This window comes from Aspergillus sclerotioniger, assembly GCF_003184525.1.
Source record: "Aspergillus sclerotioniger CBS 115572 chromosome Unknown BO94scaffold_3, whole genome shotgun sequence".
NCBI classification, from domain to species: Eukaryota; Fungi; Ascomycota; class Eurotiomycetes; order Eurotiales; family Aspergillaceae; genus Aspergillus; species Aspergillus sclerotioniger.
In genome coordinates, this window is record NW_020290993.1 from 766,562 (window position 1) to 792,442 (window position 25,881).

Sequence of the window (25,881 nt, forward strand, 5' to 3'; positions counted from 1 at the left end):
ATACCATGGACCACCCATATCGTGAAGTTATGTGACTACCGGGTCTCATTTTATTCATCCATGGCGGATTCCATCACACTCAGTCCTTTTGATAGGGAAGGAAAGGCCGGGATCCGGATGTAAAATATACCTTGAAATCAGGTCAGCGGCCCTGTGGAGGGTATCATATGCTGGGAGAGCACCCGAGCAGCCCGGCAGATTGATAAGAAAGCAGTTTAGGAGATGACCAGTTGACTTACCTGGTGGATGGACTTAGGCTAAGGAAGGTCGAGAGACGATGCGTATCAGCAAACTCATCACGTTTGCGGGCATTTGGCACTGGGGCAACGGGAAACAAGGAGATAGCAGAGATCCCCGTACGTAGCGACCGACTCACAGGGAAAGGATACCAGCAGCGAGGGGAAAGCAGCCAGACAGCGAATCAAGGGGCGACCAGGAGAAAGCCGCGATGCAGAGGCTGAGGCTGAGGCCGAGCCCGAGACGACGACCACACCACTCGGCGCCACATTCGCCCGGATCCCCGCGTATTTCTCAGTCCGACCGTCCCTTGCCTTGATGCATTCCTCTGGTCTCTCTCCATCATTCCATGACATCCCCGGTGACATTTTCCCAGCGCCGTTATTCGTCCCCAAATCTCTTCGTCCCGTCCCGATAGGCGTTCATGAACTAGTAGAGATAGTGCAAGGCTTCGCCATCGGACTATTGCCCCCTTGCTCACGGCCCCCCCGGACCCTCCCGTGACGCCAGCGCCAGAGTGGACCTCCTTCCATGCCACCCCAGTGGCATAGTAGATACATTTTATATTAAATAGATGGCACGCCACGCCGAATCTCATGCAGAAACCCTACGGCTACAAAAGAGCAAGATCACCGTTGCTGAACGGTCTAGGAGCGCCATCACCCGAGATTGCAGAGACCCCGGTCACCCAGAATCAAATATAATTATTTACGAAACACCAAAGGTTATCCATAAACCGTCATGCCCATCCAGCAGGGTCGCTGTCATCACTCGTAAGAGCAGTTTCTATCACGTAGGCTCCCAGGTCCATCAACTGGCCAGGTTGACCTAGGGACCCTAAGGCTTCCGCATGTGTGTATGGAGGGTATACATCTCCTCACTGGCCCCGTCTCCGTCCCGGAAGATATCTGAATCATTGTCGGTAAACTCGTCACGATACGGTGTGGCTTTGGTACGGTGGGGGGAGGTCTCACTGCCGCTCTCGTCGTCAATCGCGAGGTCCACGTGGTCGTCGTCGAGATCGGTGAATCCGATCTGTGCTTCTTCGTCGCGCGCAAGGGTGGTGGCCGCGATGTCAACATCCGGGTCCTCGGAGAATGCACCATGGGGACGACGGGCTGCGTGGTCAGCCTGGAGCGAGTGCCGGATGTCCTCCCTTTCCTTGGCTTCTAACTCTTTGGCCCGGGCCAAAGTTCTTATCCACCACGTTAGTCTGCGGGACTATACTGAGGGGCATTCAGGGCGTCCTACCTTCGATAGATATATAGACCAGTGAAAATTCCAATCGATATCGAAACAATGATGCTGCAAATATTGACGGCCTTCGAGCCCGCACTCATCTCCTCATTATTTTCCGACAGTACACGCAACCGGTTGCCAATGAAAGCCGGGACGAGCAGTTTGGGAGAAATGAGCGCTGTGGCCAGCCCATACATCAACGGGCTCACCGTGGGGAAGGTTGAGACCGCCCCATTGCATACCGAGTAGGGCAGAGGGCACAGGCGGATCATACACAGCAGTTTGAGCCCATCATACTTGAGTGTCAACGACAGAGCCGCGAATCGGGTATCGCGTTCCGTCAGGCGGCGGACAAATTTGGACAGAATCGTCCGAGACACAATGAAAGAGCAAGTCGACCCGAGGACGGTCGCCGAAGCATAAAGAAGCCATCTAACAAGGTGTTAGCCTCCTGACACATCAATGAAAGGCACTAGACTTACCCCTTCCAGACTCCAAAGAGGTATCCCGCGACAGTTCCAAAGGTGGACCATCCAACCAAGGGCGGAAAGGAGACAAAGAACACACACAACCACAGAACAAAGTACGCTAGAGAAGACTTCTCCCATTGTGCAGCAACGGGCTGAATCCAAATAAACACCTTGCCGGTGAAGACCAGAAAGCCGATTCCAAGAAGATTGGCCAATAGGATAGCGGCCACCGCCCCGACTCTTTGCCAAAAATTCATCTTGCGCCATGCTTCCCGAATGCGGTGCAACATCTGAGTCCCTCGGTCTATGAGTTGATCCCGGAGAGTAGCGGTTCGCCCGCCGGAAAGACTGGCGGAGTTCCGCCTGCCAGGTGCTCGCCGGCTCCAAGGCGGATAGGCATCGTCCTCTGACGGGGACAAAGGTTCGGGGGACGACGTTGAGACGGAAAGCGCCCGGGCGGTGGATGAATAATCCGCGGGCATGTTGACACGAAGAGAGGAGTAAATCAGGACGTATCTAGCTTGTTATCCAATATCCTGAGCAACGACACGGCCCGTAGCAGAGATCGGCGGATGCGAATGGGTGCAGAGAAATTGGCCGGGCGCAAACCCGTACGCAGTGTTGGATCTCCGGTATCCAGCAAAGTATATACACGGTGCAGTGAATGCCCAACGGGTGCTAGAACAGACGAGTTTGCACTAATCAAGGAGGGCGTAGCTAAGCCCCCGTCTAGTAACGAGGCATGAGCGGATAGCGGGAGGGACGTCCACGACGGCTAGCTGGAGGTAGCTGGGCGATGATGAAATGGGAGCTGGCCGGCAATTGGTCAATGAGCTTCTGCCAGCTGGGATGACGGGAGGGTGAGAAAGATGATGATGATGGTGGTGATGATGATGATGGATTGTTAAGGCCGATTGAACTAAGCTAGTATTTCCTGTAAGCACCAGGAAGGCCAGACTGAGGATTGAGAATAATATTAGAAGGAGCGAAGGGACCGCAGCAGCAGCTAATAATTGAAGCTTCAAGGGAATTCCGATGGGCGGCTGCCTGAAGGCGGAAATCAAGGATGCTCTTAGTCAGCCATCCTTACCCGTCAAGGCTGTAACACCGTACGAGCCGGTCGGTATTATTGGCCTGGGGCTGCATTTCCTTTCGGGTGGGAATGCAAGAAGGTGGGTGACATGGTCGGGGGGAGAACCGGATCCCGAGTGCATCTTGTAATGAGGTACTTTTCTTGTGTGATGTGGTCCACTGGGGAAAGGACGAAATGATAGACCCCATCTCGATCCCAAGGGCGTAAGTAATATCGGCAGATCGCCCTGAGGAGGAGTGGCAGCCAGTCTAGATCCCCCACATCCACCGGCGCTGGCTGGATGGAACGGACGGACCAGGGGGGTAAAAAGGGGGGTGACAGCGCCGCCGTTCTTTGGTCCAGAGTCAAACCGCGACCCGGATTGGGGAGCGATGATTGATTGCTGTCAATAAAGAAAGCCCGAGCTGCTTCCAGGGCGTTGGTTGGTTGGTTGGCTGGCTGGTTGACTGGCCTGGCCTGGTCGGGGAATCTCATAGGTGTAGGTAGGTACTTAGGTACCTCCTGGAAGGCTTCCTCATCCTACTTGCTGGTAAGTACTTCTGGCTCAGTCCTGTTCCCTCCGCTCCGACTGTCCTCTTCTTACCCCTCCCTGTCTCTCTCTCTCTCTCTCTCTTTCTCTCGTTGCACTCCCCTGTCCCTTCTTCATCATCATCATCATCATCTTCTTCCCCCCCCCCCGTGTTTTCCCTTCTCTTTTTACTTGGATCTCCTTCGTTTCCTGTTTTTCTCCCTCGTTCGACTCCTCCGTTCTCAATCATTGCAAGACGGCAGATGCGATGTAATCACCCGTGGACTGCAAGCCTGTCCCCTGTCGCCCGTCAACCCTGCTAACATCCCTCTTTTCAAGCTTCCTCTCCATCCCATGAATTCTCTCGTCCTCGGAAAATCATGGCCCTAGATTACTAAACTTGACTTGCTTGCTGTTGTCTCCTCGACTTGATCGCTGTCCCCCTTCCCATCGCCGATTACCCCACATCGGTCTGCACACCGTGTATCCGTCGCTCTCCTGCTTTGTCCCCTCAATTTTCCAGCATGGTTCCCGACGACTTCCTCGAGGAGTGTCTCAACATCCTCCAGGATCAAGCTCTGGACGAAGAAGAGCAGGTCGAGAAAATTGAGGATTTTGTACGCGAAAAGACCATTTTATCGGGCCCATCCTTGGAGAATGTTGTCCTCGATATTCTTTGGCGTCATCGCAATCGCACCTTGCCCGATTCCTCCCCTCCGCCGCCCCGTCACACCGTTATTCGTCGCTCGTCCCCTGCTCCCTGGCAGATGGCTCGCTCTGCGACCCCGCTATCCCCTCATTCCAACCTAGGAACGAGCCCCGGGAGTACCTCCTGGCTCCAGAGCTCTCGAGCGGGCTTTCCGCGGCCACCACTGTCCTCCACGGTATCGCCCTTCACGTCGCCTCGTCCATCGCCCCGACTTGCTCTCGCGCAGCCCATTCCTCACTCCCCAAACTTGAACGCATACGAATTCTCCGACCAGAGCCAGGTGTCGGATTTCTATGGTGACCTAGGCAGCGATAGCAATGTGGATTGGCTGGTTGCGGACGACGCTAATAGCGTAACGTCGTCTATTGGGACCGCGAGCCTCTCCGGGGCGCTGAGCGCTACGGCACCGGAGTTTGTCCCGGACATGAGTCCGCACGACATCCTGCGGACTGTCTTGGGAGACAAAAGAACCAATGAGGAAATTGAGACGGCTCTGGAAGCCAATAGCTACGATTTGGGCGCAACTATTGCGTCGCTGTCACAGCCACATGATGGGGATCCCATTTCGCAACTCGCGGAAGATAGCCACGTCGTGGTCGGAAAATCCATGTCGATGGAACAACCGAAGATCACCGTCGCCCCGGGCCACAGTCGCAGTCCCGTTGTGTGCAAGTACTGGTTGTCTACGGGCCAGTGTCTCCGTGCCGATTGCCGGTTTAGTCACGATTTGACCAATCATCTTTGCAAGTGAGTTGATATCCGAGCGTTCCGATGGTGACCCGAGCCAGAGCAGCACACTAATGTCAACTTGTGTCACACAGGTATTGGGTTATGGGGAACTGCCTGGCCGGCGACGGCTGCCCGTTCTCACATGATCCTTCCGCACTCGTGGCCAACCTGAGTGTGGCAGACGGCAGCCCAGGGGCGGCTGGCGCATCATTCCACATGGACAACGCCTCCGAGGCGTTCCCTCCGCTGCAATCTACTGGCGGAGTTGGAGACCAATGGGGTGGCCAGTATATCCACAAGTATCCCGGTCATTTGTCAGCATTTTCCGGCAACAAGAACGGCCCCCAGGCGATGCAGTACCTCGTCGGCAAGCGGAATGGTAGTATGACCAATCTGTCCCGTCCTCACTCCCGGCCCGGGAGTCGACACCAGCATCGTGAGCTGAATCCGGCTGCTCCGTCGGTCGATGACCCCGACGCCTTCCCCACCCTTGCCGCTGTCAGCGCCAAAAATAAGAAACATCATGGCAAACGGGGGCCACATAATCGCGAAAACAATCCGAGCCGAGAGAATTTGCCCACGTCACTGGCTGATGTTGTCCGGATGTCCCCATCCCCCGCGCCGGGGAAGGGCAAGTCGTCGTCTAAAACCAACCGGGACGGAATCAAAGGCCGTGAACACAGCGCAGCAGCTCAGGCGATCCCACCCCCGCAGAATATCCCTTGGCTTGAAACCGGTTCTCGAGCGAATCAACAATATATCAAGTATCGCACGGAGGCCATCCGCCATGGCACCGTGAGGAACAAGTTCCTCCAGAGGTACGTTGTCACATTTAACTTTGAATAATCAGGAACTGACTGTCGTATTAGTGCGGCCCAAGCTTGGAACCGGAATGATGCCAGGGCTGCCAAGGCCCTGTCTCTTCGCGGCCAGGCCGAGAACGAGGCCATGCGCAAGTGCCATCGTGAAGCGGCACGGCAGCTGTACGAAGAACGTAACAAGCATATCGTGGAGGCCGGACTGGATGATTCGGTGGAGGAACTCTACATCGACCTGCATGGCCTGCACCCGGAGGAGGCGATTGAATATCTGGAGAAGATTCTGCTGAAGCATGCGCGGGAAGGCCGGCGGGTGGTTTACGCCATCACGGGCACAGGCCACCATTCGAAGAACGGCAAAGACAAGATCGGTAAGGCCGTCAAGGCATGGCTGAATGAGTGGAAGTATCTTTTCCGCGAGTTCAGCGTGCCAGGCGAGCGGGGCGGCTATGTTGGCGGAATTCTGGGGATTGACCCCACCAGCTACGACAAGTCCCTAGCCAAGAGTCTGGAGGAAGATGCCAACGGCAAGGCTGAAGCGGACGTCCCAGTGCTGACGATGGGGAAGATCCAGCTGCTGAAGCGCGAAGACTTGGAGGCGAAGTCGTAATCAACCTCATTCCAACCTCCCTTTTCTTTGACGCATCTAATCAACACCTCACTGTGTTCTGCCTCCGAACCGGGATTCGATGTAATGGCTAAGCTTCAGTGACGGGATGTAATACATAGACCATCTTCTTTAATTCTTGCGGGATCTATTCCACTCTTCAGCAGTAATGACCAGCCAATATTATCTGAGAGTGTACATAAGCCCTAGAGCCATCTCATCCATAAAGATTCCCACCCACATCCCTATTCAATAAATCTACTCGGGCTCCTGCCCCTTCCACTTCTCCCTCACCTTCCCAACATTCACCCCACACTCCTCCGCTTTCCTCACAATCGCCCTCGCCTTCTCCGCCACCGGCACATCAATCATCTTCCCATCCAGCGTCCACGCCCCCCTCCCCATCCTCGCAGCCTTCTCATCCGCCACACAGACTCTAACCGCCCATTCGACCTCATTCTTATCCGGCCCAAAGATCCCCTGGACCGTCTCCACCTGCGACGGATGAATACACTGCTTCCCATTAAACCCTAGCCGTCTCCCATCCTGACACTCCTCCTCTAACACCCTCGGCACCCCCTCCTTCGCCTTATACTCCGTACAAACCAAATCGATTGTAGACGGTAACTCCGCTGCCCTTGCCGCAGTAGCGATCATGGATCTCGCGAACAAGAATTCTCTCAGAGACGGGGTACGGGTTATGCTGAGGTCGAGAGCGAAGTCCTCGGCTGCGAAAATCAATCCTTGGAGGAGGGGCGTGCTAGAGGTGATTTGCGTGAGGCTGGTGAGGGATTTGGCGGATTCGATGAGCGCCAGGAGGGAGATTGGGGGTCTGGGTGTTGGAGTGGGGGGTTGGGTGGAGAGAGTGTGGGTAATTACATCGGTGATGAAGGTTAGGTCGGAGGGGGAGTTGACTTTGGGGATCACGAGGGTGGTGAGGTTGGGAGATTTGAGCTGGGAGTTTGTTAGTGGGTGATTATTGGGGAGTGGGAGGGGAGGAAATTACCACTTCGGTGAGATCGCTCAGGGCGAGACCGCTGTCTACGGAGTTGATCCGGACTGCGCGTTCGCGGATCCCCGGCGGTGCGGGCTGGTCGAGGGCCTGGCGTACCAGGGACCGGGCTTCGGCTTTCTTGTGCGGAGTGACGCTGTCTTCGAGGTCGTAGGCCACGCAGTCGGCGGTTAGGGTGCGGGATTTGTCGATGAAGCGTTGGGAGGAGCCGGGGACTATTGTTATGGAGTTAGTATGGGGGGATAGGTGTGGTATTGTGGTGGATGGGGAAATGCGGGGAGAGCTGGGGTTGGAGAAATAAAGTGGGGAGACGTACTGTAGAGCAGGGCCCGACGGAGGGTGTTTCTGGTTGCCATGGTGGCTTAGGTGAGTATGCCAGTAGCAAGTATGGTACGTGGTAGAGGATGTTGGTTTAGGATTATCTCGGTGGAGGAGAGGAGGGAATGAATGCATGCAGCGGATTGACCCGCAACTTTAAGAGATCCTCGGTTTGCGCATAAAGGCTTCTCCAGCCGTCAGGAACAGCCGATGACCTCATCGGAGGCTCGGGTACCCCAGTTCGGGCCATTGGGCTCTCCCATTAATCCCTTGCGATGTACATCGGGTATGCGCCTTTCTCCAGCACGGATAAAAAGCAGCATGAGCCAGCCGGTGTGCAGCGTGTGGAACTGGAACCGCGCGTGTCGGAGATGATGCGGAGGGCGTGTCAAACAACCGGAGTGGATCCATTCTGCCGCTCCCCACCGCCCAGTCAGGCGACACGCAGCATCAACGCCATCCCGCCGCATTCATTGCTACTCCTCGCCAGGAGGCTCCTTGACGCCGTCCATCTTGCGCATCGGACCGTTTCTACGAGGAGTTACTGTCTCACGTCTCACTATGGAATCACAACCTCTTCAACCGCAGCAGGGCGACCTGAACTGGCGTCTCAGCTCCCATCCCATCACCCTAATGTTCTTCCTGGGCTTCCGCATCAGCGCCTTGCTGATGTATCTCTTTGGCGTGCTCTTCATCAAGAACTTGTACGTCCCTCTCCATCCAATTACAGCTGGAACCCCTCTGCTTAATCCCATATATATCGGATCTATCTCATCTCAGCTATCATTGAAATTTGCTAACGGATTAGTGTCCTTGTCTTCATCCTCACCCTTCTCCTCCTCTCCGCCGACTTCTACTACCTCAAGAACATCGCCGGCCGTCGCCTCGTCGGCCTCCGTTGGTGGAACGAAGTCAACACTTCCACCGGCGACTCGACCTGGGTCTTTGAGTCCTCCGATCCCACAACCCGGACCATCACCGCCACGGATAAGCGTTTCTTCTGGTTGAGTCTGTACGTGACGCCCGCGCTGTGGATCGGTCTCGCCATTCTGGCCATCATCCGGTTGAGCAGTGTGATTTGGTTGAGTCTTGTTGGTGAGTACACCCAGTGCCTTCTCCAATCCAGAATACACGTACCACAATTCCCTCCCAGATACGGCATAGAATCTAACAAGAATAGCAATTGCCCTCGCATTGACCATCACCAACACAGTGGCATTCTCCCGCTGCGATCGATTCAGCCAGGCGTCGACATTCGCGAATAGTGCGCTTTCCGGGGGCATTGTGACTAATCTTGCCGGGGGTCTGCTGGGCAGGCTCTTCAAGTGAGATATCACTGGAAAATTGAATTGAATTATATTGGGAGTCGGGGATTCGGATTCATGCTGGATGTGAATTCGGGGTTCTATTTTCTGTTTAGTTTGTTCTGATTCCGGGGGTAGTGGTGTGAGTTTGGGGAAGTAAGTGGTGGAGGAAAGATGAGAAAGATGGGAGGGTTTGTCTTGCGGGTTATAGCGTGTATGGCTTAGATTTACTCAATTGAATTGTATCTTATCTTTATTGGGGCGTGTAGTGTAGGATGCGTGTATATTGATGTAAGTTTGTTACCCCGGACGTACTAGCAGGAATGAGCTAACATTCTCACGATTGTAGCACGACATAATCTATGCTGAAAATCATTCCATCGAGATTTCATCATCTCGAAATCTCATAAAGTACAGTCATCTTGAAGCAATGTCTCCATCTCTCCAGGACTTGGACAGTCATCACTGACGAGTTCCCATAGTTCATCCACTGCGTACACATACTGCGGCGAAGCCCCCGGCCAATCATCCCCTTCCAGCACAGGGGCATCCCAGGTAACTATCACGCCGTATGGCTCAAACTCATCCCGAACCCGAGCCATTCGGCCCCAAGGATATCCTACCGTGCCTTGTCCACTGTCGTATGGACTAAATGCAATTCTGATGGATTTCAGCGCCGCCCTTTTCTCCACCGCGGCTCGGGCAAACTTTCTAAGCCAATTCTCCTCTTCCTCTCTGAAGTCCTTCCAAGCTCCCTTCTGATCAGTCAACTTCCTGAAGTCCCATGTAAACGTTTTGAGACTGGGCCCGAGCAGTTTGTCTGCATCCGTGTCTGAGAGCCACAACTTGGTGCCCATGTTCCATCGGGACAGCCTCAGACTCCCCAGCTGGGGAAATGCCGAGGCATTGAAAGCGCATTCACTTGCGTTGTCACTTGGGAGCCCACATAACGTCAGGGTCTGCAGAGTAGTCTCGTGCTTTCGAAGCCATGTCTCGAACATGGAAAAGCTATATTTGACACTGTCGTCGTTTACGTTGAAACATGTCAAGTGGAAAGAGGACAGTGCTTTGGGCCATTGGAGTAGCTGGGCCATGACATCCGGAGCTTCAAGACACCCATCCAGCGATAAGTTCGTGACAGAGGAGTCTTGGCTTTTCTTCGGGTGTAATTTCAAAGTTTTCTTGATCCGCCTGCCACTCCGGATGGTCAACGCGTTCAAGGACGAGGATTGAACAGCCCCCATCACCCAATTGAATCCCACTCCTATGCATTCAAGGCTGTCAAGTTCATGCATATTCTGGGTAGCATTCGCAAGGGTGTCACACAGGCTGCCGACATAGTCGACATGGTCGTCTTCTGCATAGTGGTAGGAACAGTAAATATGCAGTTTCTTCACGCTGGTCAACCAGCTAACGATGTCTTGCACAATATTGACATTGTCCCCAGGGGTCGTCAGGATTACGCTGGCCTCAAGGAAAAGGATCCGGCAATATTGGCGGAGCGTTGGGTTGGCCTGGAGGGTGTGGTGGAGCCTCCAAGTGTCTATAAGTTGAAGCGAAATGCTCCGGTAGAGGATCGGAGTAGCAATCCAGTACAGCCGACGACATACGAGGGCCAGGTCTGCCACCGTTCGATAGCTGAAGTAGTATTCTCGGCCGCCACATGTCTCAATGAAATATGGGGCGGCAAAAGTGATGATCAGCTCGAGCACTTCTTGTGGCAGTCTAAAGAGTGACCCCTGCTGGAGGCAAGGGACCGGGTTCGAATGGAATGCGCTTTTGACACGGGCCTTTTTGGAGTCTTGGGGGCTGTGATCCGGGATGATTTGCCTCTTCAACAACAAGGGCTCATGAGGGGGGCACGTCGAGCTTGACATGCTGGGATTATCTATATGGTAGTGAGTGATCGTTGTGGCCGTGTCTGGGTGACATGCAGACCACTTTATCAAGACAGCCAAGCACGTCTCTGCCTAGAAGCAAGGGATCCTGCTCATTGATGCCTGACGCCCTTGCATCTCCGTCTTGGCCCGGAGCCTCGTGGAATCCGAGATAAGCCCGATTTGTCGGCCACGTGCAGACGATGTTGAAACATCTCAACGACCTAAACCTTGGATGTGGACATTGGACGAGCCTACTTGCCAAGAAATCTTGATTTCACCCAACAGCTCCCCTCTTTGGATATTGTGTTTCTTCACGGCTCACAGCAACTTGCTACAAGAGAAGTGCATGCAGAGTGCGTGCAAATGAATGCAAATGAATGCAGATAAATCAAAATACGTGCAACATGAAACCATGTGCATCCTGGGCAATCCCCAAACTTGAGGCATCGTTTCGAGGGCCCTGCAGATCCTCATCTGACACCCTGTTTCAACCCTAACCGGTCCGTGCCGATCTTCAATGCAATACGAAATACGACCCGAAGTCGCCCATTTTTGGGTCTCGACTCCTATACGGACTCTGGCTTTTAAGCGGACCACGCTGCCCTCCTCTCTTCCTTTTCTCCCCAGCAACACTCTTTTCTACCATGATAGCGGCCGCTCTTCTCCTGGCCGTGGCGGTCCCCGTCCTAGCGGGCCCTAACACCGATGCTGTGTCTGTATGCCAGCACCTGCATACCGTCTACCCTCAGTACACTGTCTGGGATCCCACCGGAACCTATGCCACAGAGACATTCTGGAACCAGTCCTACTATACCAACACTGTCAAGGAATACTGGAATGGTGTCAATGCCGACAACCGTCCTGCCTGCGCCTTCTTCCCCGCCAACGCAGAACAGGTGTCCGTCGCTGTTCAGCAACTGAACAAATACCCTACTGCCCCATTTGCCCTCAAGTCCGGCGGCCACAACTTCAACGCGGGCTTCTCCAGCACCAATGGCGGCGTCCTTCTCTCCTTCAACGAGAACCTCTCCTCCACCACCCGCAACCCCGACGGTCAAACCTTCGACGTCGGCCCCGGTGCCCGCTGGGGCGACGTCTACACCGTGGCCGAGAAAACGAACCAAGTCGTCGTGGGAGGCCGACTAGCCAACATCGGCGTAGCTGGCTACACCCTCGGCGGAGGTCTATCCTACTACTCTGCCCAATACGTATGTACCCCCTCTCTCCCTTCCACCCCAGCCCTAACCAATCAATCAACCAGGGTCTCGCCTGTGACAACGTCGTGAACTTCGAAGTCGTCCTCGCCAACGGCACCATCGTCAACGCCAACACCACGTCGCACCCCGACCTCTTCTGGGCCCTCCGTGGCGGCGGCAACCGGTACGGAATCGTCACCAAATTCACCATCCAGGGCCACCCGCTCGGCACGAACGGCCAAATCTGGGGCGGCATGCGATTCTACAGCGCCGACAAACGACAACAAATCTTCGAAGCCCTCTCTAACTTCACACGGGACTACCCAGACGCCAAAGCCGCCGTAATTCCCACCTTCGACTTCGGCCTCCCCGGCGCCCTCGTCTCCAACCCCACCCTCTTCTTCTTCTACGACGGCTCCAAACCCCCCGCCAACGCCTTCGTCGGCCTCGACAAAATCGAATCCCTCTTTTCCACCACCAAAGCCCAATCCTACACCGAACTCACCAACGAAGCCGGCGGCGCCAAAATCTACGGCATCAACGCCGCTGCCCGCGTGAATACCTTCCCCAACATGCCCCCCGCTCAAATGTCCCAACTTCTCGAAACTCACTGGACCACGTACCAAAGCATGATCAAGAACGATTCCTCTCGGAATCTGGATATCCAAATCGGGACGTTCACTCCCCAGCCCTTGTCTGTGCGAATTGCCCGTGCCTCGACGGAGCGTGGGGGGAACGCACTAGGTCTGGACCCGAATAACGGGGATCGGTTCTGGTTCGAGAATGATCTGATCTGGATCAACCCGGTGTGTAATGATGCGTGTCCGGAGTATTTGCGCCAAGTGGCGGATACAACGCTGGAATCGTTTGAAAAGACGTTGAAGGGCACGAAACCGACGAATTGGAAGAGTGGGGATGTGGATTGGGTTTCGTGAGTATCTCTCTCCCCCCCCCCTCCCTTATTGGGCTATACGCGGCAAGATATCTGTGTGTGTGCTAATAATAAATCAACAGGGTCAACCCCCTCTTCATGAACGACGCCGCAGATTACCAAGACGTATACGCCAGTTACGGAAGTGCGAATCAAGCCCGATTGGAGAATATCGCCAAGGCGTATGATCCGAGTCGGTTTATGTTTCGGCAGGGGGGGTGGTCGTTTTAGATTTGATGGATATGTATATACTCTGTGAGATGGTTTGATCAGGGTGATGAGTGGGCTCCAACCTAATCCATCATCAACCAAGGTTGTGGAACATGTCACGTTAGATATACTTAGTATACTTCGTATGAAGTTAATGCATGCGGCATAAAAGATAGATATAATGATTGACTCATCCCAAGCTGAATGCCGAATGGCATTCAGTCGATTGCATATATCCTCATGGGGACTGCATATCGGCCAATGTTCTGCGTCATTCATCTCGGGCAACCATTACGAGGGGTGAAGAAGAAAGGGAAGAAGAGGAGGAAGTGGAGGGGGTAAAGGAGGGAGTCGCCGGCCTGCCGATGTCTTTTACACGATACCTTTTATCCACCTCGGCAGGTTTTCCATCGGACACTTTGCTGTATTTACCCTTGTGGCCGTTGCCTGGAGGTTCGCCTTCCCTTGGCTCCTCCCCCTCGTAAAGAGCGACTTGAACGTTGTCACTCAAATCTACGGCCTATTACCCATAGTGAGTGAGGAGAGAGGGATTTTTCGGTTTGGGGTTGGAGACTTCTTACCTGACCCTGACTATTGACCACGACATAATGCGGGGTCGGAATCTTCTTGTCCTTGTTGTCGGTGTTATGTTTGTGGTGATGAACTGCCAAGGTGGCCGGAAGCTGGGCCACGGACATAATACCCTCTTTCTCTTGTTGGATGCAGTTGCCACAGTTGGTGCTATTGATGGCGGCGCTGAAGTTGAAAACACTGCCCACGAAGTTCCTGGACCTAGAGTCGTAGAAATCTTTGGGGTCTACTGGTCCCAGGAAAATGTTAATTTGGAAAGGGCTGCCTTTCAATGCATGCCTGAAAGTCCGGTCAGCGGGTCATGTGGAGACTGAGTTTGGACACATAATGAATGGAGGGGAATTGCCTACCGGTTGTACTTGATGGTTAGAACATATTCCTGTTTGCCTCTGTACAGGTCTTCCCTCCTTCTCCCGTACAGTCTGCGCACGTCGTCCTCGATTTCCTCCGGATTTCTTACTTGGCATAAGTCGTTGCCGGGTATCTGGGTGATCGCGTAGTCGTAGTTCAATTTTCGCCAGTATCTCACGTCGTCAGACTTGTAAAATGCGTTGTTGTCCTTGTGGAAGGGTTTCAGATCATCGTTCCGTGACTGTTGACTGTCGTCATCGAACCACTTGTCAGGGTTCAACGACTGCCAGATCGCAGTGAGGCGGTCAATATTGCTACAGCCCCTCAGTGTTAGGATCCGTGTTTCGTGCGAAAGTGAACGTTGCCAGTGGCTCGAAGGATGGCTTACCAATGGTGCAACCAAAAAATAGGATCGAATGCAGCAACAGGAACATTGCTCATATGGCCGACACCCCAGAGCTTTAAATCATGTTGCTCAGGACGGCGAAACATGAATCCTCCCACCCAGTTCTGCGGCGCCTTAGCCTAAGGAGTCTCCTGAAAAGGGGTTGCGATCACCTACATGGACGTTATTGTGGATTGCCTCTATGTTCATATAGTTGGTAGGCAGAATGTCAATATCACGATCGTCATGCCACTTGGTGCTGGAGAAAATTCCCCAGTTTTCCAATGGGGTTGTCAACAGGCGGAAGGTCGAGTCCTGGAGGGTTGGAAGTAGATCCCAGGCATACATGTTTTGGTACCATGGATGTTCATTCAACGCCAGATTGGCCCGCTGCCAGTCCTGGCCACCATCAGACCAGATTCCCTCGTTATACCCAGCCATAAGACCGTATTTGGTGGTGGACTGGCATTGGTCGAACTAGATTCAAGGTTAGAATCCGTACCAAAAGAAATGGGAAGTGAACCCACTGGAAGAGTGACTCCACTGGACAGTTGAGCGGTGATCTGATATGGATGCTGCAACTCGCCCATGGGGATGTCCATACAGAACCTGTACAGAGGATTGGGCCTTCTTATCTTGTCTTGGCGCCCAATCACGCTGACGGTAACCATGGGCATTGTGGCCAGAATGGGCAGTCGAAGTTCGTCGGCTTCAGGACCGTCGAGTTGGTGCTTGGGAAACCGGGCAAAGTCCCAGTATGGGAGACGCCATTGCTTTGCCTCATTCAACCACTCTTCTTTTACCTGAGCGGGCACATGAGATTGATTGATAAATCTAACCATGGCTTCGGATAGGACTTGCTATATGTTCCGTTAGCATGTTAGGCTTTCAGCATCACTCGGGCCAGGCAAGCCTCACCTCATACAAGGCCAGATACGCTCGATGCCATGTCGGAAAGGTGTAATTGCCATGCACACAAAAGCCCCGGCCTTCGTTGTCGGGGTGGTCGGGGTTATAGGGGCGACCAGGTACACCATCCCACTCTGTCCAGGGAGCGCTATGGATACCAGCCAGACGGAAATACGACAGCTTTTCGGTGTAGTCGGTGTTTTGCAAGGCGGTCAGCGCTTCTACGAATAGGGTGAGCTGGATACGTTTGCTATTTGGAACCGTCTGCTCGAGATACCAGTTATCGATATCCCGGCGCAAGGGAGGACCCTCAGGTTGATCACACTCCCTCGGAACCCCGGTAATGATAAAGGTCATTGTGAACGTGTGATGTCGTTGCAAGGACTGGAGCTCAGTTTGACACTGGTCTTGGATAGACAGGTCTGGTAACGATCCCTAAGTTGAGATGGACTCGCGGCCAATTTATATTTCAATTGGGGTCTTGCTTCAAGACGAACGCAACCAAAGGCTCGCATAACCGTCATTTCCCCGGTGGTTATGCTTGCACCGCAAACGACTATAGCAATGGCCAGAATGTACTTAATATGGTATGAATGTAGTGATAGGGCTGGGCTGGTTTCTGCTGCCCTCGAGCCCCATTGGGCTATGCATTCGGATCACTGGAACAGACTAGGTGTGACATGGTTGTAATCAGCCCAACATTCAATCTTGTCAATACTACCTTGCAGACGTGGCATATGGTTGAACCCGGTCAATCTGTTCCAATCAATGCCCCTTCTGCCACCTCGGAATTTGTCTCCTTGCCTAAGACATTCATTCGTGTGACATGCCGGCGAAACAGCCGCCAATCAATTACCCAATCGTAGGTCTCGCCCCGGGCCGCGGCTGCATTAATTGTAGATCCCTACTGTCATAGTTGCCCCTGCAGCTGGATTCCCGGCTGACTTTCCCTTATCACTCGAGGCCCGACTGGTACTCCTTTCTGTTCACGGAAATAGTCCTGCGTATTGATAGGTATTGTAATGGCGTACCAGTGGCAGCGGAAGTGACAGTGACGGGGATGTTGCAGCTTCTGATGGAGGGGCTCATATCCTGATAGAGGGAGGCCACTGGGGTGCGAAGGGGCCACCGAGCGAAAAGCTGAGTGGTGGCAGAGGGTCACGGGACCATCCTGGCGGCAACCGCTAACAAGATCTATATAGATCACACGTCGGATATTCACAGCTGGCATAGATTACATGGGAAGTTAGCTGCCAAGCATACTAATGAAGAATCACCTGGTGATAAGTTACCCTCCGAGCCGGAAGGATGATTACAGCAGGATGGAGATAGATATAGAAATATATAACTTGTAATAGCTGAAGGGTGAAGAATCTTGGAGTACTTTTCACAAAACATATCATATAACATCTCTCTATTCTGTTTGAAGAAAACTAATTGTAGATCCTAATCACAACAACTTCAGACGCACCGGTGCTGCAGATTTGATCAGAGAAGGGAAAGTGAATAGATCCTTGTTTTCTTCATTATTACCATGATCGGTATAGCACTTACAGTCACTTAATGAAATCTTCCAAAGCAGGATGAACTATTTGCTCTAATTGAGTTTTAGTCCTTCCAATCCGTAACCCCATCCACTTGATATTTAACAAATTGAAAGCCTTAAACATCCAAGGTAATTTCGTGCTCTTTGCCGCGAATATCCTTGATCTCAACATCTCTCACATCAGCGATACCTTCGTGTTGAGCATTCCACCGTTCAGCCTCGGGTATATTAGAATCAATTGGTTTCAATAATATTGAGATTGAAATCAAGCCATGGAGAGATAATCCATTCTCTTGTTATTTATACAATAGGGGATTAAAAGTGGAGACCCAAATCTACGATTCTCCACCGGCCTCGTGTTCGGGTTCGGGTTCGGATCCAAGATGGAAGATCGGCACGATGGCACGAAGAAAACTGTGATGTAAAGATCGAGAGTCCACTCGCCTTGCTAGACTTGGTTAGCTGGTTTGAGGCTGTGCCAGCAGATTCAGCGTTCTTACCAAGGTGCTACTCATACCAAACCCACGCATACATATAAAGCAAGCATCGCCTTCTTATTCCAACTATTCATCGGCAAACACCCCTTCCTCAAGCACAAATTCAACCATAACCATGTCCACCAGAAGTATCGCCATCCTTGGATGCGGAGGTATGGGCTTAGCCATCGCTCGACGCCTTGGTGTCGGTCGACGACTATACATTGCCGACTTCTCCAAGGAAATTCTCTCCACAGCCCAGGAAACCCTTACAAACGATGGTTACACGGTTGAAACATTCCAGGTGGATGTATCCGACTATGTGTCCGTCAGCCGCTTCGCACAGGCCGCTGCATCGCATGGACCCATCGAAGCAGTTATCCATACCGCCGGCTTGTCCCCATCGGGGAGTTCTGCGCAAAAGATCCTCGCAGTCAATCTTCTCGGCACCGCCAACGCTCTTGAAGCTTTCTTGGAGGTGTCGCAGTCCGGAACGAGCATGGTCTGTACCGCGAGTATGGCCGGTCACATGGGATCGGGCTTGCCAGTGGAGCTAGAGCGTCATCTTGCAACAGCGCCTAGGAATCAGTTGTTAGAGCACGTCGCTCTGAAGATTGATAAGGCTGATCCTCATGGCCCTGCACGGGCGTATGGGTTGTCAAAGCGCGGAAATCTACTTCGTGTGCAGGCTTCAGCTAAAGCATGGGGACGTGTTGGAGGGAGAGTCAATTCCGTTAGTCCCGGGGTTATTTCAACGGGCGCTGGACGCCAGGAGATTGATGGTCCAGCCGGGAAATTCATCGCTATGAGCCCTGTTGGTCGGGTTGGGACGCCACAGGACATTGTGAATGCTGTCGCGTTCTTGGCTAGTGCCGAGTCATCTTTCATCACGGGGAATGACATCCTCGTGGATGGAGGCGTTGTCTCGTCTTTACGATGGGATACTTTAGAAACCTGAGCATCAACTGTCACGTTCATACTAGTAGGCCAAACCGATATACCGGTGACCATCTGGAGAACAGACGGAACGAAGACTGTATCCCAACATCAGCTAGTATGAGTGGCCAAATTCTGGGAGTCTATGCGTCCACATGTTTTTGGAACATAGAAACCAGTGATGGAAGCGTTTCAATATAGCTAACAGATTTATCTAAACTGGTCTTTTGAAATCCCTCATAAGCTCTCTTCTCAATTGCGCTGTAAAGCGGAAGTATCAGGAAACAGGATTGTCTTTATAATCATGGTGGTACTCAAGGTGGTAGCTTGATAGCAAAACAAGAACAAGGAGATAAACTATTCGATATTCCCTGTAATGATCCGAAATGGTTGTGCCAGGCTTTTTTTTTTTTTGTTATTCTACTAGTATGTTGGTTGATATGTGATCATTTGATTAGATTTTAATTGATCTGGATCAAGTTTAGTAAATTATCTAGCCGCCGCTAGACCCTACATAGCTAGCGTCACATCTCACTCCGCGGTACGTTTAAACCCAATTCCGGTACATCTAGTACTTCCCATCAGGAACATCAGATCTCTACACCTGAATTAATTTTCCTCCGAATATACCAACTACCATACCAAACCCAAACTAAAATCCATCAAAATGCATCCACGACATGCGCAACTCCTAATAATACTATCCATAACCCACAAACTCCTCCAACCCCTCCAACCCCTCCTCAAGCGCAAAGATCCACCCACAACCCGTAGCGCCGAAAAAAAAACCCCCCTCCCCCACGCCACCACTTCAGACTCAAACGTGGCCCTCCAGCATCCAATAGACGCAAAATACCCATTAAAATAACAGTATTCTCCACCGCAAACCCATCAAAAAGCCCTGCTGGCGCAATGGTAGCGCGCAAGACTTCTATCTATTATGCAATCCGTGCGATGAGACGTCAAAAATCTTATGCGAGGATTAGGTGATCTTGAGGCTGTGGGTTCGACCCCCACGTAGGGCTCGCGCATCTGGGAAGGTGGCCTTGTAGGGGTTCCTTTCGTTTTGGGGGGATTTTTGGTGGGTTTGGGGGTTGGAGGGGGTGGTTTTTGGTGTGTTTTTATGGGGAATTGGGGGGTTTTAAGCGTATAAGTTGTTCATTGCCTTGTACTGGTTTCGGATATACTGTATTACTGATGGGATTTTCTATGGTTGGAGATAGAGACGAACTACAGAGTATGTGGTAAACGCTGCGGTGGTGCCGGGAGTGACTTTGTTCGACAAGTAGTTGTCCTTTTTGGAAGCTTCAAGATGTATTAGTACTAATGTAGTAGTAGTAGTAGTAGTTGTTGTTCTCATTGACCTGATATAGCCGGTCGTAGTACGGAGCAATGGTCCTGCTGTGCGGGCGGTCTTTAGATAAGGGATGATCATACATAACCCCCACACCCCATTCCCTACTATACCTCTGGTCTGGTTAGCGCTCGCTGCTTGTTATAGTTATATAACTTCATCTGTACATAACAATATGCTTGGTCGGGCTGTACCAGGCTACATTAGATACTTCTCAGCGGATGTTTCTCATGATAGTGTGTTTGCTATTCATCGAGGATGCGTCTCGTCGTGGGAAGTACGGCTTGTGAGTTTGACGAGAGGTTATCTAGATGCTACTAAATCATTTTCCTGCGTCATCCAGGCCGATTATTTTATCTTGTCACGGACTCTATTTTGGGAGAGAAATATCGGGAGTCTTGATGAAGTTCATTGTGGATTGTTTCGGATGCATTGATGCAACGGATTATTCGGGAAGAGTTCGCAGGTTGCATGACCCGGGGATTTTGCTCGTTGGCTAGAGAATATTCTGAGCTTGGTCGTGTAACTGCGACACAGAATGGTGAGATTGGATAGACTTATGAGTCATAGTATGGAGTTGCACGAATTTAATGTGAGAAACGTATCGCAGGCAAGCAAGCATTAATACTGGTAGAAGCTCCCAATAGGATCAAGATAAATATCTCATGTCCACAGGAAGAGTGGATAGATAGAGATCCCGACGGTTTTCGCTCCAGTAAAACTCGGGGTTGCTATGCTAGACTTTGCTGGACTTTGGGCTACGGAGTAGACACTTATCGGGTCAGGAATTACAACTATAGAGGAAATCTTTACCACGAAAGATAGAAAAGAAAAATAGAAGAACCATGAAAGAGAAGAGAGGAGTAAAAACGAAGAATAGATGATGCAAGAAAAAAATAAGAAAGATAGACATAGCATGTCCTGGTTTCGATCCAGGGACCTTTGTGATTGTTAGTGATGTGGTTCGGATGGAAGGTAAATTCGGTTAGACGTACCTCCGGGTTATGAGCCCGGCGCTCTTCCCCTGAGCTAACATGCTGGGTTGGGTGAGTGGGGCTTATAGATTTGACAATATAAGGCAGGCAAATTTATGGGTGCAACCACAACTCCATTTGGTTCAGCTAAGTGGGAGGGAATACGAAGTGGTTATTACCTTCCAAAAAAGAGAAGGATTTATTAGTTTAATAATTTGAATGGACTAGATCCTTAAATGTGTAGCACATGACTGCTAGGGATAAATGTTTGAAGGATCATCAGCGATACTAGATGGTTACTATATATTTATGGGGTTTCCGCACTTCCAGTGCAGAATTCCACAGAGATCAATGTCAAGTAGCAATAGAGAATTCACACACAATTTCTTACAATGTACGCGGGCCATGACCTGCAAATTAACCTACACCAAAGGGTGGCTTTATAGCAGCCGCGCAAAGAAAGGGTCAACTGTTACTAAGACTAAGAAACCACGACTCATTTGGCTGTAGTAGAGTCCACCACTTTACACCTTCTTGAAAGGGTTAGATACTGATTGATTAGTGTGATCAAATCTGGGGAATGACAAGACCGCAAGCTAAACCCAAACAGGAAAACAAGCGGTTGACATGTCCAGTGCCGATCAGGAACTGGATTAACGCGTCGTGTTCGCGACCGATCTTAAGCCACAAACTCAAGTCCCGAGCACCGGAAACGAAGCCCATCCCCTTTGTTCTTGCAATACAGGCCACAATCCACATTCTCTACAGATTTCAGGATGACGAAGCTTACTGCATCCGAGAACCAAAAGCCAGAGCAGGGCCAGAAGCAGCAGAGGCAGCTGAGCAGGACGCAGAAACGAAAGAGGCAGAGGCAGAGAAAGCAGGAGAAGGAGATATCAGCCCTGGGACAGGAGCAAACAGAACTTAAGAAGAAAACGCAGTTGACCAGCCAGCAGCTAAGAAATATCAAGAAATCGAAGAGACAGAGGCACAGGCAAAGACTAAAGGAGCGAAGACGGCAGGGTCGTGAAACGCAACCGGAACAACAGCCTCTACGACAGAACCAGGGACCAGACCAGGATGGAGCAGCATCGGAACATAGTGTGGACTTGGAGCGGGAAAGAGAGGAAGACTCCATGAGAGCAGAGTATGAAGAACTCCTGAAGGAGAGAAGGAGAGAAGCGCGCGACTGGGAAGAAACAAAAATGGCCGAAGTGAAACGCTCTTACGAGTCTCTCCGGAATGGCCAAAGAGGCCCGCGCATTTACATTGCCGACACACATTTCGAACTGTTCTGCCTGGAATACTTCGATCATTTCTACAACCCCGAACATGAAAATGATTTTCTCATCAAGTTTGTCGAGTTTGAGCACCAGCGCGGTAATCGTAAGGAAGGTCTTCCACCTGCAGGTCTGCGGCGCGTCAATGGAAACGTATGGCTGGAAACCGAGGCAGAGCCAACCTTCGAACCCTTTGTCGTCCCCGCCTATGCGAGCAGAAATGTTATTCGAGTGAGAAACCCGTGGCATGAAAAACATGAGATGTCAGTCCAGTTTGTCAGCGATGATCATCTGATATTGTATCTGTGCCGAGAAGCGGTCTTTGAGCCTCGACCTCCGCCCCCGGATGTTCCGAAAGTCTTCATATTCTTCGGCGTTCGCGCTCGAGGGGAACGTGTGCTATTGAGGGAGAGAGAAGAATGGGCGGACGACCTGGCTTGAAAGCCCACTGATGCTCGATTGCATAGTACCAACTTTGTATTATAAGGTAATGAATCTGACTTGGTGTTCCATTAGTTAGGATAGGTAATTTTTAATCCTCATACTGTTTCAATTGAGTCTTTAGCAAATTGATGAAGGTTCCCTGTAAACGGTCCGCACAGAGCATAGTTTGTTTCTGTAAGCACAATCACAGCCCATCAAAAGCCTTTACAGCAGCCTCAGCCGTAACATGAGCACTCGCAGGGTTTGCTCCCGTCACAATCCTTCCATCAGTTATAGTGAATGTATCCCAAGGACCAGCCGGCGATACATCTAGAGTTGTCAGCTGTGTACGAATAAGCACGAATATAAACATACAAGTCGCTCCAGACGAAGCTGCAGAGGCCTCAATCGTAGGCCTATTCCACTTCTGAATTGTCTCGAGGACGCCTTCTTCTTCACCGCGAGTCGTAAAGCCCGTTACTTTACGACCGTCAATAATTGACTTTCCGGTACTTGGGTCCAGAATGCCAGGGAAGATGGCGCCTCCGTGGCATCTGATTATCGTTAGCTACCAAGCTCTCTACAAGAAAGGGGGAAATGAGAGGACATACACAGCCGAAACGATTCCACCATCACCATAGATCTTCGAAGCGATGGCTTGCAAGCCCTTAGCATCAGGGTAATCGATCAAGGATGCGTGTCCGGCCGAGGCGAAAAACAATCCATACTAAACAGTAACGTTATGAGCGATTGGTTTGCCGGGAGAATGTTCCACCTACACTGCCTGCTTGGACATCACTGGGTTTCAACAGCTTGTCTAGTTTCGATCGGAATTCGCTCGAGTGATCCTCCCAGACCTTTCGATCCTCCTCAGGGAGCCAATCCTTTTGCTGGGACAGCCAGTCGGGCTGGTAGGTGCCTGTTTCGGAAACCAGGTCGACTTCGAAACCGGCTTCTTTGAAGACGTTAAATGGGTGTAGGGCTTCAGTGAGGAAAAGACCTGTAATGTAAGAGAGATATGAGTAGAGTTCGTAAAAGCTCGAAAGGAAGATGAGGTGGATGCGGGAGCGGGGTAGGGCGGTACCGGTCTCTTTGCCCTCTGGATAGAGGGGCGCATGGGCGGAGGTGATAGCAATCAAGGCTTTGCGTGGTTGAGACATTGTGCTGATGGTTAGGATAGATAAGGTAGGAAAGGTGAGGGGGGGGTGTGGTGGGTGTCGGGGCTGTTCTTATAACTCCGGCGGACAGTGATGACGTTGATGAGGTTGGGTTGTCCACGACCACGAGTCATGGCAATTAGCTGTATCTCGTACCAGGGAGGTCCTTCGAAGTTAATTTTGTCCAATGAGGCATGTTGCAGAGGCCACTATCTTTGGAATGTTGAACCGTGTTCAGCTATCGAAGGAGAGTTTGAAATTGGGTTGGATGGCGTGCTGGTGGGGAACGTTTGCGGGTTCTCGCTCCAACATTAGCAATGGAACCAATATGTTGGATCCTCGGTAGATGTTTTTGAGACTGAACAAGAGAATGGTTCTTCACTCAATATTCTCTGAATTCTTGTGATGAGAGTAAGTGGTCCATGAGGGGAAGAGCATGCAGCCCGACCCACTTGGTCTGAAAAGGTAATACTACGGGTCCTATGGTGGTCCGTATGGTGTAGGTATACACCTTACAAATATCCATAAAAAACTCGCTAAATATGACCAAGAAGTGGACTCTCGTGCAAAGGTCAGACTGCTGTCGGTATAGAGGTAATACCTCCGTTCCAGAGGATGTGAACCAAGTACTCGGAATGGCCATCAAACTATCTCAATCCTTATCATCTATGTCGGTATTTGCCCCCACATAGCCTCCCCTTTGTGTCAATTGGGGAGAAGTACAAGTCATCACAGTTCATCCTTTCCAGGACCGGTCTTCTGATCCTTGATCTCCTTCTGCGCAACAGTCTGAACTCTGATCGAGTTTCCGACCTGCGATCTTCCACCATACCGGAACACAAAACGAGCCGAGTCCGTCCGACGTTTGACAGGATCATGATAGTTGGTCAAATCCATGAGTTCATCTGCTCAGTAGAATCAGCATTTTATCACATACGATGAGTGGAAGATCAACCTTCACACGCACTATGCCCCCCCACCACATCGGCCGTGGCAAACAGCGGCATCAAATACGTGACAACCCCCGGCGCAAAGAACGCCACACCATCCAACACCGCAATAAGCTTGCGATCCATCTCCTCCGCCGTCTCCATCTCTTCCTCTCTCCACCTCCTCACCCCCGCCGGCAAAGCATCATAATCCACTCGCAGAATCCGAAATCCGTCCGGATGCTTAAACCGATTAAAGTCACCCGGGTACGGCAGATCCTCCCCATCGTCCGTCTTCCAGTACTCATCTAGGAATGGAAATGCCCATGCGATCTCCTTGGGTGGATTGGCAGGGTCATTGACAGCAACGATCTCGGAATCGAGATAGGCACTCGTCGAGCATTCAACAGACCACTGGTGATGGTCTGAAGGAAGGGGCTCTGACCGTATTGCGTTCATTTTTTTTCTTGAGCTGGGAGGCTAGTTCGTGGTTTCCAGACTTTTGTGCTGCGTCGACCTCGCGCAGTAGCTCTAAGATTGTATCATCGCCGATGTTGATCTCGAGATATTGGGGTGATAGCTCTGCTACAGCTTGGAAGCCTAGGAAGAGAAACAGGATCGGTAGGTACATCTTGGGATGGTGATGGTGTTGTTGACTTCTTCTGTGAAGTAAGGTTGTCTCCTGAGTTGGGACTTGGGGGACAAAGAATCCCCGTGGGGCTAAGCCCTACACTGTTTACGGAAAAGGGGGTTAGTCAGGGTCCAACGCCCCGCTGGTCCCCGCAATACCTGGTGGAGCTGGATGAGCAGATCTTATAAGTAAGATAAGGATGCATCTGGGGTATAAAGAGGGAAAATGGAGCACCAATGTATGGATCTGGGATTGAGTCTACAAGAATGCTCGAATTGCAGCATTTGCTATCCCAGTACTTGTACTTGGTCCAAAAGGGCTACAGCTACATCTATCAAGGTACTCATGGGAGGGTCTCAATCGGACTAAGCACTCATCTCCAGACTGAACAACTAGGTCCATATTGAGTAGAAGCCTTTTGACTATCAGCTCAAAGATGAGATAAATGCATACACAATTGGTCTCTCTAACAGCATATAAGCTTGGAACATCGTGTCAGATGGTAAGAATTCTCTCCACCCTCCAATTTGTGGTCATTGTTTCGGCCATCTGAGCATCGAAGCAATCAACACATGTGCATTATAATCAGAAATACCCGCACAAATTTCATCTTCAAAAGGTGATCGAAAGATATCTCGACCGTGCTCGGCATATAAATGCTATCCTGAGGCCTCCAAT

General features: G+C 51.4%; 11 protein-coding genes and 2 non-coding genes across 13 annotated transcripts; 6 read left to right on the forward strand and 7 right to left on the reverse strand.

Annotated features, from left to right (window-relative positions):
• Window positions 1–954: 954 nt before the first annotated feature.
• On the reverse strand, window positions 955–2,750 carry BO94DRAFT_220381 (TVP38/TMEM64 family protein). The gene is made up of 3 exons (XM_025606217.1): window positions 1,959–2,750; window positions 1,489–1,908; window positions 955–1,432 (listed from the first exon to the last, which is right to left on the reverse strand). The coding sequence occupies exons 1-3, from the start codon at window positions 2,426–2,428 to the stop codon at window positions 1,075–1,077; spliced, it is 1,248 nt and encodes a 415-aa protein (XP_025471923.1). The 5' UTR covers window positions 2,429–2,750; the 3' UTR covers window positions 955–1,074.
• A 1,008-nt stretch (window positions 2,751–3,758) lies between these two features.
• Window positions 3,759–6,900, forward strand: BO94DRAFT_220370 (CCCH zinc finger and SMR domain protein). The gene is made up of 4 exons (XM_025606216.1): window positions 3,759–3,817; window positions 3,887–5,003; window positions 5,078–5,803; window positions 5,855–6,900. Exons 2-4 carry the CDS (start codon window positions 4,072–4,074, stop codon window positions 6,411–6,413), a joined length of 2,217 nt encoding a protein of 738 aa, XP_025471924.1. The 5' UTR covers window positions 3,759–3,817; window positions 3,887–4,071; the 3' UTR covers window positions 6,414–6,900.
• Window positions 6,541–8,091, reverse strand: BO94DRAFT_571773 (HpcH/HpaI aldolase/citrate lyase family protein). Its single transcript, XM_025614885.1, has 3 exons — window positions 7,739–8,091; window positions 7,417–7,637; window positions 6,541–7,364 (listed from the first exon to the last, which is right to left on the reverse strand). The coding sequence occupies exons 1-3, from the start codon at window positions 7,776–7,778 to the stop codon at window positions 6,669–6,671; spliced, it is 957 nt and encodes a 318-aa protein (XP_025471925.1). The 5' UTR covers window positions 7,779–8,091; the 3' UTR covers window positions 6,541–6,668.
• A 135-nt stretch (window positions 8,092–8,226) lies between these two features.
• BO94DRAFT_483756 (DUF846 domain-containing protein) lies at window positions 8,227–9,288 on the forward strand. Its single transcript, XM_025608933.1, has 3 exons — window positions 8,227–8,444; window positions 8,549–8,835; window positions 8,921–9,288. Exons 1-3 carry the CDS (start codon window positions 8,302–8,304, stop codon window positions 9,067–9,069), a joined length of 579 nt encoding a protein of 192 aa, XP_025471926.1. The 5' UTR covers window positions 8,227–8,301; the 3' UTR covers window positions 9,070–9,288.
• A 160-nt stretch (window positions 9,289–9,448) lies between these two features.
• Window positions 9,449–11,245, reverse strand: BO94DRAFT_606328 (uncharacterized protein; the record flags this gene model as incomplete). Its single annotated transcript, XM_025616515.1, has 1 exon — window positions 9,449–11,245. Exon 1 carries the CDS (start codon window positions 10,919–10,921, stop codon window positions 9,449–9,451), a length of 1,473 nt encoding a protein of 490 aa, XP_025471927.1. The 5' UTR covers window positions 10,922–11,245.
• Window positions 11,246–11,481: 236 nt separating this feature from the next.
• On the forward strand, window positions 11,482–13,428 carry BO94DRAFT_483761 (FAD-binding oxidoreductase). The gene is made up of 3 exons (XM_025608934.1): window positions 11,482–12,132; window positions 12,186–13,051; window positions 13,135–13,428. Exons 1-3 carry the CDS (start codon window positions 11,569–11,571, stop codon window positions 13,280–13,282), a joined length of 1,578 nt encoding a protein of 525 aa, XP_025471928.1. The 5' UTR covers window positions 11,482–11,568; the 3' UTR covers window positions 13,283–13,428.
• On the reverse strand, window positions 13,400–15,854 carry tyr1 (tyrosinase; the record flags this gene model as incomplete). Its single annotated transcript, XM_025616943.1, has 7 exons — window positions 13,400–13,781; window positions 13,843–14,131; window positions 14,203–14,517; window positions 14,592–14,713; window positions 14,766–15,065; window positions 15,116–15,448; window positions 15,507–15,854. 7 exons carry the CDS (start codon window positions 15,852–15,854, stop codon window positions 13,533–13,535), a joined length of 1,956 nt encoding a protein of 651 aa, XP_025471929.1. The 3' UTR covers window positions 13,400–13,532.
• Window positions 15,855–17,505: 1,651 nt separating this feature from the next.
• On the forward strand, window positions 17,506–18,657 carry BO94DRAFT_531081 (short-chain alcohol dehydrogenase like protein). Its single transcript, XM_025610822.1, has one exon. The coding sequence runs from the start codon at window positions 17,656–17,658 to the stop codon at window positions 18,475–18,477; it is 822 nt and encodes a 273-aa protein (XP_025471930.1). The 5' UTR covers window positions 17,506–17,655; the 3' UTR covers window positions 18,478–18,657.
• A 696-nt stretch (window positions 18,658–19,353) lies between these two features.
• Window positions 19,354–19,480, forward strand: BO94DRAFT_t57. Its single transcript has one exon. It is a non-coding gene; the product is annotated as a tRNA-Arg (tRNA).
• Window positions 19,481–20,721: 1,241 nt separating this feature from the next.
• Window positions 20,722–20,848, reverse strand: BO94DRAFT_t67. The gene has a single exon. It is a non-coding gene; the product is annotated as a tRNA-Met (tRNA).
• Window positions 20,849–21,453: 605 nt separating this feature from the next.
• BO94DRAFT_220408 (uncharacterized protein) lies at window positions 21,454–22,600 on the forward strand. Its single transcript, XM_025606218.1, has one exon. The coding sequence runs from the start codon at window positions 21,560–21,562 to the stop codon at window positions 22,502–22,504; it is 945 nt and encodes a 314-aa protein (XP_025471931.1). The 5' UTR covers window positions 21,454–21,559; the 3' UTR covers window positions 22,505–22,600.
• A 91-nt stretch (window positions 22,601–22,691) lies between these two features.
• Window positions 22,692–23,651, reverse strand: BO94DRAFT_508201 (class I glutamine amidotransferase-like protein; the record flags this gene model as incomplete). Its single annotated transcript, XM_025609651.1, has 5 exons — window positions 23,571–23,651; window positions 23,266–23,486; window positions 23,098–23,213; window positions 22,862–23,040; window positions 22,692–22,816 (listed from the first exon to the last, which is right to left on the reverse strand). Exons 1-5 carry the CDS (start codon window positions 23,644–23,646, stop codon window positions 22,692–22,694), a joined length of 717 nt encoding a protein of 238 aa, XP_025471932.1. The 5' UTR covers window positions 23,647–23,651.
• A 524-nt stretch (window positions 23,652–24,175) lies between these two features.
• Window positions 24,176–25,229, reverse strand: BO94DRAFT_620649 (uncharacterized protein). Its single transcript, XM_025616944.1, has 2 exons — window positions 24,599–25,229; window positions 24,176–24,548 (listed from the first exon to the last, which is right to left on the reverse strand). Exons 1-2 carry the CDS (start codon window positions 25,029–25,031, stop codon window positions 24,373–24,375), a joined length of 609 nt encoding a protein of 202 aa, XP_025471933.1. The 5' UTR covers window positions 25,032–25,229; the 3' UTR covers window positions 24,176–24,372.
• Between the last annotated feature and the right edge of the window lie 652 nt (window positions 25,230–25,881).